At 40.8% G+C, this 18,525-nt stretch overlaps 1 protein-coding gene across 1 annotated transcript in view; it reads left to right on the top strand.

Annotated features, from left to right (window-relative positions):
- The window catches only part of PITPNM3 (PITPNM family member 3), a 438,571-nt gene that overhangs the window by 391,279 nt on the left and 28,767 nt on the right, over nucleotides 1–18,525 (top strand). Inside the window, exon 10 of the mRNA XM_075196781.1 lies at nucleotides 8,507–8,677. Within this exon, the coding sequence (XP_075052882.1) occupies nucleotides 8,507–8,677 (171 nt within the window). The remainder of the gene's footprint in view (nucleotides 1–8,506; nucleotides 8,678–18,525) is intronic.

Here is an 18,525-nt window from a genome sequence, read left to right as displayed (position 1 = left end):
GCTTTGGATATCATTGTTCTTCCAATTACTCTCAAATTCTGTTTTCAAACAGCACTTTTGTTTATACAAAGGTAAAAGAGGTGGCCCAGGGCTGAGATGCATAGATTCTTAGGTTACGCTGCTTAATTCAAATGGCAAGATAAAATTGCTTTATATATCATTCATTGCAGTCCTTTAGGCCAGATTCCCAATGGCTTTTTTTTAATCCTAGTCAGAGCTGGATTAAGGCTCTGGGAGGCCTGGGGCACTTAAAACAGGGGACCCCTATAGCAAGGGCTTAGTTATCAAATAGACTGACTAGGCTGCAGTCTAGGATGCTAGGCTTTAGGGGGGCAAGGGTGCAACATTTTTAGGGTGGTTCAACATTTGATAGAGGGATGTATAAACTGAAATTCATTTTAAAATATTGTTGTTCTCCCAAGTAAAAATAAAAGATGGGAGAAAAATGTAATAAGGTTTTAATCTTGATGTATTCCCATGGTAAAGGCTGAAGACAATGAGTCATCCTCAGGCAAGTGATTGAGGATAAACGAGTAGTAGATGAATGGAGACAGGAGGAGTCAGTGCAGCACACTATCCCTTCACATCTTTACCCTCCGTAGCTCTCGTTCATGCCTCCATTCTGCTAAATGGTTCTGATTTTAATGAAAACGAAATGAGTGACAAAAATGTCCGTGACCCTTTTAAAAAGCCATGTGGTGTTAAGTTTCAAAAACACAGGAACAGAAACATTGGTGGGGGGAGGTGAAAGAAGATGGATTTTAAATTAAGGACGAGTTCATCTTTATCTACTACGTATTGGCCTGGCGTGGTACTCGAAGGGACATTATGAGCTTATTAGCCTAGGGCGGCCTGGCAACATAGTCAGGCCCTGCCTATTGTCTAATATGGCTATCATTTTATACAAATACACAAGCAATATGCGTGCACTATTGTTAGGTGCAGGCAGCTCTCCATTCACGAGAAGAGCAGTGGGAAGCAGGACATACGTCCCAACTGCCCTTCTAGTTGGACCAAATCCTGATTAAGTGGGGCAGTCACTCAAATTCAGGAATGCCCCAGTGGATCCAGGACAGTTGGCAGACTGTCCTGCTCTCACCTTTGCTTGCAGCTTTTCACTACCTGCGGCTGCTGGTGTCTTTTGCTGCTTTTCTAGATCGTGGAATGTTAGGGCCCTATTTGGAAAAAAGACAGGTACCTGCAAATTTGAAAGCCTCGACCAGTTATTGCATTAAATGAATAGCATCCATTTTTAATAATTAGGCCATCCTCCCTGCAATCAGCCCCAACATTAAATTAATAGTATTCACATTCGATAAATAAACCTATTTCCCTCCCTCCAAACAATCTGGCAATAAATTAATAGCATTTACACTTAATAAATGTCACCTATTTTCCACACCCATTCCTGACATTAAATTATTTATATTCACATTAAATAAATAGCCCTCCTTCTCCCCAAATTCAGCCCTACGTTCAATTAATAGACCCAAACCACCCCAGTATTAAATGCAATGTCCCATCACCCATCTTAAAATAATAGGCCCCACTATTAAATTAAATAGCCCCACCATTGCCCCATAAATAAAATAATGGCACCCACCATTAGATTAATAGCCCAACTCCCACCCACATAACATTAAGACCCCCTCTTTCCCTCACACTTTTCTTCTTCCAACCACACTGTGTTAGAGATGCAGATTCTTCTGTCTGCCTTCGTTACAGCATGCACACATGCCATGACACACCTGTCATGTGGTAAGCATCCCATGGGAGACATTGTCAGTGAGGGAGAAAGAAGGAACACACATAGAAGGAGGCAACCACAGAGATAGAGTAAGAGAGGAAGGAACAGATCCATGGCTGCATGAAGTAAGGTGCCAGCCACCAGGAATCATAAAGTGCCCTGCTGGGACCCCTTGAGCCGGTACATATGGGAGTATCTGGTCTGCCACTCTGAGAGAGGGGTGTAGAGGCACGTGCCCACCCATCCCCTTAATCTGCTCTGACCATAGTAAAAACTTGAATGTTTGTTGCCAGCGTTTTATTTATAATTTTGAGGTCATTGGAGGTGAGTATAGGATTCGCCAATGCAGTTGCCAACGCAATACACCCGATCACTATGGTGACACCATAATCAAGGGGGTCCATTTTCAGGCTAGTTTATATGCGTTGATGTTACGGCTAGCGGTTATGATCATAAACTTGTAGAACTAGATGGAGAGGTATTCACCTTTAGCAGCCACCTTTCCCGTAGAGCTCGTTACGCTCACAGGTACTCGGATGCCCCCAGGTCTTACACTCAGAGTAGTTCAAGTTTATGAATGAACTGCAGCGCAGAGTAGTGGGTGATAGTAAACAAAGCGTGGTCAGAAAGCAAGCCGAGGTCTAAGGTCCGAAGCAGGTACCATGGTCAGGAACAGGCAAGATGTCAGAGCTGGCAGCAGACAAGGAAGCTCCAAAAATAAAGCAGTCAGGGCAACAAGCAAGGAATCAAAGTCCAGTAAACAAAGCCAAGGGTCATACACAAGCAATCCAATCCAAAGAACAGGTACAAGGCACAGGAGCAAGTTAGTAATCAGGAACTGAGAACTATAACCGGCAGGGAGGCTAAGCTCTTCCTGCCTGTTATACACTGATGGGCCAAATACAATAGGGGAAACACATATGCACCAATCAGCCCATAAGGCTGTTAATTAACTTCACCAGAGCGCACACGCCCAGCTGTCAGTTTAGCCGGTCCGTGGCGGTGAAGAATAGAAGTTGTTGCCTTGGTGACAGCCGGGACGTGTTGGCGGAAGTTGGCCGGTCGTCATGGTGATGGCCGGGACACCAGAGGCTCGTGACAGTTGTACTAGCGTTAAAGGCGCTAGTAAAATGCCTGCAATTATAGCCAGTGGGTACGAGACTTAAGATTTGTAATAATTCATGTTTTCTGCATTTTTTTAAATACCCACTTTCCCATAATAAATTAACTGTTTCCAAAGTTTGGCATTTCTTTCAATTTCTTCTTATAAAAACAGTAAAATTACTCAAGTACATGTTTTGTCTTAGTAAGACGTTAATAATCAGTTCCAACACTACTACATGTAGTCTTTAAACAACATTTTTATCTACATATTTTTCTTTAAAGAGTTAACCACAATGATGTTGATAGACAATAACTCTTTTTTTTACATCATTATTAAAAATTACCGCTGTAATGTGAGACATCAGTGTCCTTTGGACAAACAAGAGAAATGCAGTTTCTTAATGACATTTGTCCAATAAATATTTTTCCTGTTACGCAGTTCATCTTTCAATAAATACGTTCAGCTTGTTATTTTAGTAATTGACATAAAGTGCTTTGAATGAAAATGAGACGGGAAGAAAAAGAAAACTAACCCTGAACCATATATTCAGTAAATTGTCTCTGTAATTGAAACTATTTATGACCTGAAGAAAATAACAATATGTTTGAGAAATATGTACATTTCTGTCCTGTAAAGTGTGATTTTCACAGTGTCTTCTTGGTTGTCTGAATAGCTATTTTGACCTAGCAGGAAATTACTTCTGATCAGTGGGTCTGCTTTCTATCAAGGGAAAACCTGTTTGTCTTTGTGTGGCCCTGTTAGCATCTTTAGTGTGTGGTGCTGTAACATTTTACATTGCTTTGTAAATCTCTGAGATGAGCAAGGTTGCAGCGGAATTTTGCCGGAAATTAGCAAGACAGGCTATGCAACATTTCTTTGATACAATCTTCTTGTTTTGCCTTTGTTTTGTCATTCTGTGTAATAGCCGCTACCTACAGAGCGTTCTGCATTTAGCGGAATTTATAGTCTACAAATAGAACTTTGGTTATGATGGTGTCCACTCATTCTACACTGTGGTGTGGTTGGGTTAGTGCAGTAGTAACAAAAATGATGGATGGAATTCCACGCAGAACAAAGGCAAAATTCCTTCAAAGAAGAAAACATGCAAAATGTGATCCCTAAATGAGTAATGAAGCAACTATTCCATCGAATTGTTGGAAAGATTTGCTCATCTCTAATTTAAGCAATTAAGGCAAATTGTTTATTGAACCCCTATAACCCAGATATTTGTGGCTCCACTGGTAGCAGGGTGCTTCCCTATAGCAAGCTCAATATGATTTTCATACACGTTCAAAGAAAAATTGCTGCATTTCTTGCCATTGATAAGAAAAAGGCCATTGTCATGCCTGGGCATAAGACCAAAAATCCATCTCTTAAGTGTGGAATTATTTTTACAGAAATCCTGACAACAGTTGTGTAGCCATTTGTAGCATTTTTAAAGCCACACTCAGTAGAGGTAGGGACCTTAACCATGTGGGATCCTCATCCATGTTACCTCATTTTTCAGCGAGTTCTTGGAAAGCTGTTGGGAAAATCAGGAACTTAGGTTAAAAAAAAATAACAACAAGCAGTCCAGTATCATCTGCCTCCCTTCTCTTATCTACAGCCCAGCACCTGCAATCTACCCCCCCCCCCAACACCTTCATCATCAATATCCCCATAACCAATAATTTACAGTTAAACAATCCTTTGCAAGAGGAAATCTGTCACCCAGTCGCAAAGCGAATCACAGACGCCATAAGGATTATGCTAGTATTAGATCTATTAATGCAGCTGGTTTTAGACAGTTACTTGAGGTGTTCTGTCCCTATTACCAAATTCCATGATGACCCCATTTTACTCGAAAAGCTATTCCTCACCTCTACCAGACAGTTCTTAAAAATGTAATCATTGGGCTACAAAATGACATTCTACCCACTGTACACTTAACCACAGATATGTGGGCAAGCGGAACTGGACAAAGTATAGATTATATGACTGTAACAGGCCACTGGGTTGGTCATTCGCCTTCACCAGCAGGGACAGCAGCAGCGTGTACCCAAGTACGTCACATTTTTCAGAAGTGCATCAGCAGCTTCACTAAGAGGCATACAGCTGACAATCTGTTCCAAAAACTAAGGGATGTCATTGAAAGATGGCTAATCCTGCTTGGACTCTCCTGAGGATATGTCATTTCTGATGACGACCCCAATATTGTTCAAGCATTACAGCGGGGATGAATTCCATCACATTTCCTGTTTTGCACACACAATCAACTTGGTGTTACAGAACTTTTAAAAAATGACATGCAGGGTATGCTGTTTGTGTCTGGAAAAATTTAGGGGCACTTTCAGTTTTCTGCAACAGCATGTAGGAGAATGCAGCAGCTGCAAGAAGACTAGCATTTGAGGGGAATGTACTTTAGTCCAGCGAAGTAGTCACCTGTGATTGCCTTAATAATACATTTTCACAAGGAGATACAGAAATTTAACGTGTGACATAAAACAAAGTAAATGTGCTAACTATATTTTAATTGTGGACAAAATACTTAATTTGCTTCGCAAGGATCCAAGACCTATCGACATCTTGTTGAGACGTCTTCTGCTTCAGTTTTTCAGGCAATTGCTTGTTGTACAAAAAATTGCTTTCCCAAGACACCCAGTGGTGATGCAGATGATTCCGCACAACATTTAGATATTTGCTCTGCTGTAAAAGATTTGGCCAAAAATCATGACAGCTCTGCCCTAAAATAAATTACTAATTCCATTTTGAAGGACATTGGCAATTACATCATAGTACACAGACTTTTATGATGGTGGGATGAATTAGTATTGTTTGAGGAAGATTAGCACTGAACCCCGTCATCTCTCCTGTTTGTGAGTGAGCTATGGTACAATAAAATGTAACTGCAGATTTAAACAAAGAGTGTCAGCCCTATTATTTCTATTTCAGTAATTACAATTAGCAATGGAGCAATGGAGCTCTTCTCTTTGGGTGTTACCTATATAACGCAGTAGAATTTGCCTGCAAATTTTACAGACAAGCCTGCTTCTCTTCCTCTTCATTACACCCAAACCATATTAGTGCAAATTAGGAAAAATACCATTTAATCCCTGCTAGGCCTTCCACCATCCTTTGCATGTTAATAGTAGGATTGGTTGCAGTTATGGGCAAGGTCACACATTTTTTGGACAAATCCTTTAAACCAGCACAGATGTCAAACTGCTGTGGTTTGCCACCTGCGTCATCTCTGCTTGTGTTTGTAAAGTGCAAATTGGTGCCAGAAGCTCACGTGCCAGAACTGCTGCCACCCTGCTGCCACTGGCGCAGGACTTACACAATCAACCGCATCCTCATCAGCGCCCTCGTCGGCTACCCAAATCTCCCCCTCATCCTCTTCTAATTCCAAAGTGTCATCCTCACTTGGTGTATCACCGGCTACACTTGGGCTGTTCAGGCACACATCAGCAGAACTGCTGAAAGGCCCCTTCTTTGTGGGTACACTAACCGAATGCTCATGATTAGACATACCACTGTTGGATGGACTCTCCACAGGGATTGGTGTCATTTCTGATTCAGAGCAAACATTATCCTCTAATGCCTTACTGTTATCTTGCAGCTCGGCTTTGACACGTAACAGTAGTTGTGCACCACTTGTAGGCCCGGTAACATTTTTGGATTTGCCACTAATAGAGAAAGGTGAAGGCCTCATTCTCTCTTTGCCACTGCGTGTGTAGAATGGCATGTTGGCTATTCTCTTTTTATCGGCACTTAACTTTTCCTCAGTTACACTTCTTTTTCGCTTCAACACGGTAAAAAAATTTTTGGTGTGTGTGTTTTTTGACTGATTTCAAAAGACTGTGTAGTTTGACATCGCCTTTCCCAGATTACGTACTGGGAACACTACCATCAGGACTGGTGACAGAACCTGGTTGCTCATTCTGCTCATATGTGGACTGCTTTGAATCCATTATGAGCCCAAAACACTTGTAGTGCTACAAATTGTTTTAGATACTGCTGACAAATATGACTTTTGACAGCCTGAAAAATTAATGAAAAAGAATAGGGAACACCCCAAAAGCACTTGGGAGTGCTAAATATATTTTTTTGACACTGCTGCCAAAAAGGACTTTTGACAGCCAGAAAAATTAATGCAAAAGAATGGGGGACACCCCAAAAGCACTTGGGAGTGCTAAATACATTTTTTTGACACTGCTGCCAAATAGGACTTTTGACAGCCAGAAAAATTAATGCAAAAGAATGGGGGACACCCCAAAAGCACTTGTGAGTGCTAAATATATTTTTTTGACACTGCTGCCAAATAGGACTTTTGACAGCCAGAGAATTAATGCAAAAGAATGGGGGACACCCCAAAAGCACTTGGAGTGCCAGAAACTGAACAAAAACCCTCCTCTATCCTCCTCTTACTGCTGTAACAACTGGTATTAAGATTACAATGGTATTGAATAGAAACAATAATGTGTCCAATTACTGCTCTGTCCCTGCGCTAATATAGCCAGTGTGACCTAACCCTGCTCTCTCCCTCTGTCAAATGGCGATGGATTGCTGTGGAGGCTGGTATTTATGCTTTTCAAATCTCGCGAGAACCGAGCTCAGAAATACGAATACGTCATAATGACGTTTTGCCTTGATTTCGAATCCGAAGGGGCGGGAGAGTACCGAGCGTGTTCGGCTCGGTACTCGGATAGGCTAAATTTGGATGAATTCGGATCTCGGGGAACCGAGCCCGTCCATCTCTAGACTAAAGTGACCTGTTTATGTATTGTTCTGCTTTAATTGATGCTGTACAGATTTGGAAAATAGTTTAGTGGAAAGCAGTGAGCTGTTGATGGGATAAAAAAACATCCCTGCAAGGTCTGGCTAGTGTTAGGAAAAATAAGATAAAAAAGTGTGGGAATGTGGGAAGTCTGACTTGCTAGATAAGACTATAAATAACTTAATCACAATATTGACCTAAGCAATTAGAAGTCATCATGACTATTTTTTTAATTTTTTTTGGTATTAGTAAACATTAACTGTGGATAGATATAAACAAGTCCTTAAAGGAACAATGCTTTTGTGTGCATAATATGAATAGTCAAGCAAATTCATAGCAAATTCTGATTTGTTCTTATACTTAAGTCTGGCACAAAAACATTGCCTGTTTGTAAAGCTGGGTACACACTGCAGAAATTTCAACCAACTTTTTATGCCGAGCGATTTTACATGCGATCGATGGTCCGATCGCTCACTCCATGGACTGCATACACACTAGCTTTATTTAGGACGATAAAGGGAAGAGCGGACGTCCCTTTAGTGACTTTTTACAGCCATGTTATCGTAAGCAATGATTGTAATTTCGTACTCACTGTTGTGGATCGGTCCGAAGTTTATACACACTACACAACGGAAACGAGATTGAAACGAAAATATTAAACGGTACGACCAACCAAATGAGGCGACAATCGTCCATTTGGGCAGACTTTCGACCATCGTGTCACTGCACACACTGACCCGACTTTTGAACGAGCGGTCGTATGTTGGCTGATTGAGCCGATTATTGGATGAAAACTGTGTAGTGTGTACCCAGCTTTAGTAATAGAACTTTAATCATTGTACAATACTGCTGCACAGCTCTCAATTCTTAATGCTCTACATTTTATTTTCTTCTCCAGTGTGCCGTGCCCGTCCTGCATGCAGTCAAGTGTATAGTTTTTTCCATTCTGCTGACCCATCTGCCTCTAGACTGGAACCTTTGCTGGAGAAGGCGTTCCACATGCTGCCGCCATTTAATGTTCCTAGATACCAGAAAGACCCCCTTGGAGATGGAAAGTCCTACCTTTTAGGTAAAGTACAATTTTACATTAACTTCTCTTTTAAGGGCATTAAAAGTTGAACTTCTCTAATCATGCCAACTATCTTCTGAAAATGCATAATGAATTCAATAAAATAATAAAATGCCTCTATGTTCACCTGGAGATTCGTTGAACGTTTACAATTCAGCAAAACTGTGGTTCAGCGTGTGTAACTCTAATTTTGATGTGCCAACCGTAACAAACATCCAGTACTCTGCTGGTTGAAGACATCAATTAATTTCATTATAGTACAGTAATATTATATAGTATACTAATATTATTACACTAACCTGTTGACAGATACCCACAATATGACCAACCTCCCTTATTAAAGTGTATCAATCATCTACACATAGGGGCTCATGTAGAGTTGGACATAAGTCCGATACGGCAGCACAAAATGTGTTTTTTCTTATGATGCATGCTCCGTGGAAACAGGGTGGGAACGTGCGGGCTGGCATATCCGCAGTACAATAAGGGCATGTTCATGCACCTTATGTACTATGTACAATAGGAGGCAGATGTGTTTTCCTCCCAGGTGCAACAAGATCCATGCTGATGATGATGATGATTATCTGCATTGATCTTGCAATTGCTCTAAAATAAATAAATGCATTTAAAAAAAAATGTGAGCCCCCCCCCCAACAAAAAGTCCAAACGCGCCCTAATGCTGACAACCTAATCACTGAGACTAAAGCATGCCCCCCCCCAGAAACCAGCTAGTCTAGCGTCATCGACCTCATACTTCTCGTCCCCGATTTTGCCAGTATTAGCCTAGACTGGCAGCACTAAGGCTGGTTTGTTTTTTGTTTTTTTTAAATGTATCTATTTGTTGAGCTTATGGCCTGAGCATATGATACACTTAAAGCGTACCCTACATTTTTAATGTAGAATATGCTTTAAGAATATCTTACTAAAATGTAAGCATTTATGTTCTATTCACAAGTGCATGTATCTTAAGATAAGTGTAGCTCTTAATACAGAGTAAGGAGCATGGAGAAACCCCATGGAAACAGAAGGATAACATACAAACTCCACACAGATAGGGCTCTGGTCAGAATCAAACTCATGACCCCAGTGCTGTGAAGCAGCAATGCTAATCACTGTGCCACATTGCTGTGAGATCTCTCAGGCTAAAATTTGTGAATTAAGAGGCTGAATATAGGTCCAGCCTACAAAATAGCTGCCTGCATTATGAGTAGGTTTTGGATCTGTTTGAAAACAAATTACTGCTATTTATTTATTTCATCAACTTTAATTATGTTATTAAAAAGAACGGTGAGTGAAGGGTCAAAGGGTCTTTATGTTAATCATGTAACTGGTCTGTCATTTGTAAGCTATACTTTGCATTGTATATTGTACACTGTATATTGTACTGTTCAGTACAATTATTTTTCATGCACTGCTCTTTGCATCTCAAGCCTACAACTGTAAAACCAAGCTTATGCATTCTCAGAGCAGGCATAAAAAACAACATATATGGGGGTGTTAAAGACCTGCCCTAAAAAGAACTGATCAATTATTTCTATGACACCCCATCAACCTCTTTAATAATTAACACACTAATAGTCATGACGAGGGGCACTCGACAGGGGTGTCCGATGTCCACCCTGCTTTTCAACCTATCATTAGAGTCATTCAACAGTGGCCTCAGCTGAAGGGTATACATATTGACACGGAGTGCACCAAAGTTAAGCCATTTGCAGAGAATATTCTGCTCCATATCTTGAACCCGGAATTGTGTCTTGGCCCCCTAATGAAAAAATTTGAGAATTTTGGCTCAGTGTCAGGCTTTGAAGTGACTCTTGACAAATCAACAGCTATTTTTTGGGGACGGGGTCCAGCAAAACCTAGGTGGGCTCAAGCTCTTTTATTGCAATGGGCTAGTCACTCAATACTGTACCTGGGGGTCTGACTCCCGAAGAACATGGCCACTCTCTATAGTCTGAATACTGATTACGCCATAGCTGACAAACATTGCCACTCTTGCTAACGCAGAAAGACGCTCAACATATCAATTACTTATTCCGATCATTTATATGGAAAAAGAACCTTCCCCGAATAAGTTTTATTATGCTCCAGCAACCCAAAACAAACGGAGGTATACATTTTCCTGATATAGTAAACTATAGCCATGCGGCACAGTTGCGTTACTTAAGAGACTGGCTAATGGATCAGAGTACTTACACCAATCTAGAGGTAGAGAAACAATTTCTCCCGGATGTTCATATTAGGGCTTTTCTCCACCTCCACGATCAAGAATTGCCTTCCTTGAAAATCCCCTTGTATCTCAATCTGGCATATCCTAAGAAATAAACTGCACCTTAATCCATATAAATCCATTCACTTACCCTTCTTAAGAACCCTGAATTCCAAAATGGCATGGCGGCCCACCCCTTCACCGGATGAGGGAGTGATGGACTACAGACAGTTGGCCAATTACTAGACAAGACTAATAAAAAACCACATCGCTATAATAAAGCACAGGAATTATTTCCCTTTTTAGGCCATGCAGCCTTTCCTTTATTCAAGCCCAGCACTACGCTCGTGAAGTAATCTCCCTCTTTACTGCAGTTGATTGGGACAACCCCCTTGACACCCTGGTATTAACTACTCCACCCAAACAATGTTCTTTAATTATACCTTCCTGAGGACAATCCTAGACCATACTAAAGTCAAATCAGGTTTAAATAGGTGACTGACCTACTTTCCTCTATTGGATGAGAAGTTATTGTTGAAGGTATTAGCTACCTTGATTAAACTTTTCCTGAACTCCACATACACTGAAATGTTCCTCAATATATTCCATAGAGGACACAATTGGTCTCTCTGATGATTCTAGATGCCCTAAATGTGACAAATCTCAAGCCTACCTATTCCACTGTTTATGGGCCTGCACCAGGATTAAGACCTTCTGGACCCGCATATGGAGATTCACAACGACAAAGCTGGTGAACTAGTTATCACTCACCCCTGAGTGGGCAATGCTGGGCACACTCCCACCTGGCACGCAGAGTACTGCAGGGGAAAAAAAATAGTGGCATAATGGCAATTATGCCAATTATAATGGCAATCTCTGCTGCAGCCAGGAAAACCATTCTCCATATGTGGGTACAGAACTCTCCTCATACGCTAGATATGTTCAAGGAAAGAAAATGATTTAATCTGCTAATGGATTGGCTGGAGGCATCGTTGCACAAGGGCACACTAACCCAAAAGGTCTTTGAAACTTGGGAGAGCTATATCAACATACTGCCTATTGGACCAAACACTTTGGTATGAAACCAGAGTGTTGCTTCAAGACCCTCTAATTGATATATAGGAAAGTGAGTTTGTTCTCATTTCCCCTTCGGCCTCTCCACGCCTCAAGTCTTCTATTTTATTACCTTTATGTGTGTAAAATGTGGACAGCGGAGCTTTTCATATATAATTTGCTTCAGTGATATTATAATTCTTGATTTAACCAGAGTTTTATTATGCAAACTTTCATTGCTGGAATATGACGGGACCTCTCGTTTCTAAGACCTGGGACTGTTGCTTCTGAAGCTGTGAAAAAAAAAAGGGGGATTAAATGTAACTATGTTCCTCCTGTCACCCCTATAAAGCATGTAATAACTTATATGGTTAGTTGGGTGAAGCATGGGTGGATATATTCCATATTGCTTTACAATGTTTAAAATTTAAGGTGTGGAGATGAGTGAGATTCTGAAAAATGTTCCTTTGGAATATTTGTCCCATTCTGCATTTGGCCACAAAATTTTGCTCATTTCACAGATGAAATTCAGGCTTTACTCTTCCCAGTTACCCCAACCAAACTACAATGAATTGATTATCATCATCCCAGTTGTATTCATGGATTATACATTTTGTGAATTTCAAGTTAACAAATACAGTGTGCATGGCATTCTGCGGAATGGCAAAGCAAATTGTGGAATCAGAAAATTGATCTTTACACCTACCCCTAAGGGTTTGTGATACTTGTTTGTGGAAACTTTTACTCCCTGGTGGTGGGATGGTATAGAGGAACCCTGCAAGTAATTTTATTAGTATGTTAATTAAAGGTACAGTTTCATGCTACATCCTCCAGGTTATAGCCCATTTGTGTATTTTCAGTCCAAGAACACATTTTTTTCTGGTTGCTGAGTATGAAAGTACAATGGGAAATGTTCTAGTCACCTTTGCAAAATAATATTTGTAAAAAATAGTTATTTAGCACATATACTTAGTCATTTTTCATAATTACTTGGCACAAGATAAACACTGACAGCACACCCAGGGTGATATACAAATACATAAAAATATCTCACTCTAATATAGTCATATTTCCATATAATTACATTGTGCAGTTGCAACAATTGCTTTGTCACATTGTTATTACTGTATATGAATTGTTATTGCACTACTGTAAAACCTATAGCAAGGTTAACATATGGTAATTACAAGTAAAATATCTGTTTGTTATTATATGCAATGCGCCTTTTATGTGCCAAATGACAATACAAGCTGATTTTTGTTGCATTGCTTTACAAAATAGCTATTATACAGGGCAAAGTGAGGCTCGGTGTGCTTTTATGCAGCAACTGTCTATTATATTGAAACAGCATGTAGTTGTTTTTGTTTGACAAAATATTTAATTCTGCCACAATTTTCATGTATTTGAATACAAACAAATGGGTGGTGAAGAAACTTTGGAAGCTAACCATGGAGGTCCTTTATAATTGCCAAAAGAGGCCGCCAAACAATGACTTTGTGCACTATGAATGCCAATATTTGCAGACTGCAAACTTATTTTATAGTCAGATTCTGCATTATTTAGGGGATAATATGCAAATGGATAGACACGCTCATTGCATATAAAAGTAGTTGCTGTCTAAGATGAGATTCTCACCTTGCTTCATTGAAGTAATGACACTCCTGTTTTCACTTGGGTAATATATGTGCCTTGTAGTCTCAAAGGAGGCATTTATATATATATTCTATATGTGTGTTTGTGTAACGTCCCCTCTGGCAATGTTATCCACACCTCTTGGTGACTGAATGTCTGGCCCCAGCACGGGGACCCAGAAGAGGCACACCAGGAAAGTTTGCTTAGCAACCAGCGTTGGACTGGTCCACCGGGGTACCGGGGAAATCCCCCGTGGGCCCCGTTGTCTGAGAGCCCTATTCCATGGGGGCAGACAGTGAAACCCATAGGGCCCACATAGTGCGCGCAATCCATGGGACCCACCCGAATTCAGGCTTCACAATCCTCAGGACCCACCCGGGCTCAAACTGTGTGTTGACTCAAGCATAATATTATTTAGCACCACCTTTAACATCTGAATTCAAGCATCGCACACGTCAACAAATGCCATTGTGGCGCTGCAACTGTACAGGAGTTATGAAGAGCCAGCCCTCCCGCCCGACAGCATAGAAGAGGATTTTTATTGCAAGCAGATTACTGACCCGCCAGAGCCACGTAACTTATCTCACACCAGATTCTGCCAATTGTTTTCCTGATTCAGCTGCACTTGCCTATCCAGCCCTGCTGTTCTTCGTTTCTTCCACTTACACAGGTAAGTTAGGAACACTTATTTTGCCAGACAATCCTATGTGTTACTGTTTATTATTATTACTGTTTATTTAATGTGCATTAACTTTTCGAAAGACTAATTTTTGGGGATGTGGAAGACCCATAGTTTAAGGTTGACCCAAATTGTAAAATAGTGTGGGGAGGGGAGGGGGGATTAATGTAATGCAGGTGGAGGCATGGAGTATTGCATTGATGATGAGAATGGGGGCTAGTCATTTTTTATTGTGTGGAAGGTAATATTTTATGGTGTGATGATTGGGGCTATTTAATGGCGGTGCCCAATAATTTAAAGTGGGGTGAGGGGATAATTTAATGCTGGGGTGGTTTGGGGGTTAATAACTGAATGCGGGCTGAGTTTGGGTAACTGTTTAATGTGAATACTTATTATTTAGTGTTGGGTTGTTTATGGAAATTTATTTATTGAATGTAAATACCACTAATCTAATGTCTGAGTTCATTGGGGGAAATAGATATATTTATAATATATGTGAATACTATGAATTAAATGCTGGGGCTGATTTAACGTTGGGACTGGTTGGTGGGGGCCTAGAGTATTCACTCACTGCTAGACTTTTCATATTTCATGTACATATCCCTTTTTCCAAACAGGAACCAAACATTCCAGGATTCAGACAAAGCAACTGAGCTTAAGAGACCAGCAACAGTTGCAGGTAGTGACAGCTTGAAGAACAGGTAGGAGAGAGCTGGACAGTCTGCCAAGTGTCCTGATTATGGTGGGGCAGTCCCGAAATTGGGTGACTGTTCCACTCAGTCAGGACATTTCCCCAGAGTGTGCACTCTTTATATACATTGCATACATTGCACTGCTTTATATACTACACTATGGTGCTACCCATGTCTTCAATGACTGTCTGACAATGCCCTATCTAGTTACTGGTAATGCTCCTCTGGTGGGCCCCTACCACTGTACTCCCCAGGTGGGCTCTTCATGACACAATCCGACACTGTTAGCAACATAAAGCTGGTATAAGGTGATCAGAACCTCTGTGGTGAGAGAGTGATAACCAGGAACCCAGGAGGAAGGGGAGGAGTTCCTGGCATTCCCCTTGCAATCCAGGAGCTGGTCTGTGGCCGGATGCCACAAGAGCCTAAGTACATCATGACAGAGAATATGGCATGGGACAGATTTGAGGGAGAGATTACCTCAGAATGTGGCTGTATCACAGAGAGAACAGCTCAGGCATTACCTCAGTATAACTGAGAGACACAGCATCTGAGGGAATGAACCCAGAGAAATCCTGCTGGGACCAGGGAGACAGTGTTGTCTACATTGAAGGGGCTGAGAGAACACTAGCAGGTAAGTTTCAGAGCCAACACTTGTGAAGTGACTCCCCCAAAGAGGCTGAGAACGCACCAGAGTGTTAGTGTTCCCAGTATTCAAATCACAGTGAGTTGTTGAATACAAAACTGATTTCTTTTTTTAAAGCAGGAATCACACAGATAAAAACTTGAAGCAGTCAATGCTTAATATAGCTAGTTCAAGTCTGTAGACTCCACAAGTAGCAGCTGCTGAATTCAACTAAATCAGTAATAAAATGGCAGAAACTGTATAAACACAGGTGATAGCTGGATGCTGGAAAATCCTCAGGAGGTAACAGGAACTGAATGCAGCTATAGAAAATACTGAATATAGCAAATGCTCAGAGGCACAGTCTAGGTGAAGAATACTTATGTGTTGTCTGTAGCAGAGGCTGGATAACCACGAGTAAAAGCTGAAGGCTTCACAGAAGGAGTACACAGGAAAGAGGTCAGCTAGTCAGGGTAAAAGCAAGGAGATCCACAACAGTACCAAGGAGCAAGTAGAGTCAAGGTCAACAAAGCCAAAGTCAAGGTCACAGTAAAATGTGCAAAACGGAAAGCCAAGCAGGAGTCAGATACAAGGAGATCAATCAGGAACAGATCACAGACGTAATGAGCGTGTGTGACCAGGAGCATCAACAATTGGTGAACTGGCACCAGTCTGCTGGGAAAGGCAGACTTTTAAAAGCCAGGCGCAGGTTATCAGGATCCAGATAAAATTAAGAGAGCTTAACCCCTTGTAGGCAGAATCTGGTATAGTCAAAATGGCATCCACAGAGGAGATGATGTACTGCAGACAGATCATAACACAGAGACAGTGCCAGAGCAGAGTGAGTAATGTTACCTTCACAGATGAGGGGTGAGTGAAACGCTGCTGTATCACCACTTAAAATGTGATTGTCCTATTATCATAACCATATCACCTTGTTAAGTACAGTGCAGAAGTAAGGATAAGTATATTTTGCTAGTGAAAGCTGTCAACCATCTAAGAACTATGCTGAAGCATGGTGCTGGAGGAGCTGTCCAGGTCTTGCACCCCAGCTAGTGCAAAAGGCAATAATAAAGTTGTTGCTAGGGCACCCGGTCTCCCATCAAGCTCAAGAGACAGATAAACGAATCCCACTTTGCAGTTTTATCAAGGCTGATCTCTGGTGGTGGAGTTTATGTCACAGAGGACCTTTGATTCAAGTGATACCCAAAGACTGTATATTTCACAGTCTTACAAGTACAGGAGGGGTAGTTTCAGAAGATACCAGAGAGAAGACATTGGAGGGGGACATGGTAACTGCACTTACACCAGTGGAAGTGGTGCCTGTATAATTAACAAGTAACGTGCACAGGTTTTTTAAATGAGCCTTTCATAAATTAATATTCCATACAGCCTCTACAAACTGTGACTTCAGCTACTTAGCTTAGATCCCTAAATGGTTTGTACCACCCCTAAGTAGGAAACCCTTGCTTTCTGCATTTAGCACAATGTGCTGTTACATACTAAAAATACTGAATACAGTGATGCCAATGGGCCAATGTGGGTGGCACATGATTGGAATACAGCTGGGAATTAATCAGACAATTAACTTCACCCTTATGGGAATACCGGAAGCCAAAACGACAAAAAAAAAAAATTTCTCTATAAATAGGTGGGTTACTAGTGTATAATGTAAGATAATCAAACATTGAAAACATTGACCATGCTATGTTTTTAGTATTTTTCACAAGCACATATGCTCTAAATACTTCTTGAATCCTGATTTTAAAAGCATCCCATCTAAAAGCAAATTAGTTCCGCTCAGTACAGATGGATCTGTGTTGTAAAGTAAATAAATGATAGCGTTAATGTTGTGCTCATGAATCATGACTCCCAAGAGAGTTACAATAAAATCCAGTTTGCAAACAGCTGTTCCAATTGTATGCTGGCCCTCCCACAATTCTGAAATAGAGCACAAACAGCTTTAGGGTACATTAGGTATAGTGATCAGATGGCTGAAACAGTGCTACATGTTTAGAAAAGTTCTTTTATTTGTTTTCTCGTCAAGGCATTTTACAGGGAATAAATAACTATTTAAACAGGAATTTCTTTTGTGCGTGAATATATAAACACTATATAAAATATGTTATTTGTGGCTCTGGCTAATGGATAATAAAGTTAGTAGCCCGCAGTAAGTGACAATGATGGTACATTGTGCTCCGAATGATCTTCTCTTCTTTATTATCACAAAACCACTCAGCAGTCCATTTGATGTTGTGTTATTCAGTCGTGGCCCCCGTTTCTCCTCTGTCAGGCCTGATTGATAGAAAAATGATTCCGTGTGACAGCCATCTGAGCCATGCAACCTGCATTTAGCTCATCAATCTAGAAAAAAAGTTCTTTAGACATGGAGAATTCCATTTATGTGCATTGTTCTTTATGTTATTCGTGGTGTGTGTCGACTTATCCTGATACTATGGCATTATTAGTCTGGAAGTCTCAGTTATTTGTCTGTGGGTGTTAATACCAGAGTGAGAGAAATGAGACTTAAACATAAGAATGACATTTTTTGTACGGGTAGTTGTCTAGCGTACTGTTGGGACTCTTTGGTATCCTTGCACGATTCAGTTGTGCTGATTAAATTGCAATTTATAAGGTACCAGTATAGAGAAAAAATAACCACTTTCCCTGAGGATCAAGTTTTAGTCTCGCTAAATGTGTCGCTTCAACTGAGAGTTGCTGCAGATAGTTATCGAACTGTCCAAAAATGGCTTTACTTTATATGCAAAGGACTAAGTTTTCTACATGCCTACAAACCAACACTTTGCTTTTACACTAAACCCAACACAGCCATTTAACCATTTCCCCCACCGATTGGAGATCTAAACCCACCTTCTTTCTCACCAACTATGTTGTCCTAGGGCTTTTACTCATTGATGCTAAAACGCAAACCAAATGTGAAAACGTATATAAAGACTA

The sequence above is a fragment of the Mixophyes fleayi genome, chromosome 2, assembly GCF_038048845.1.
Source record: "Mixophyes fleayi isolate aMixFle1 chromosome 2, aMixFle1.hap1, whole genome shotgun sequence".
Lineage (NCBI taxonomy): Eukaryota > Metazoa > Chordata > Amphibia > Anura > Limnodynastidae > Mixophyes > Mixophyes fleayi.
This window is presented reverse-complemented; position numbering and strand designations above follow the sequence as displayed.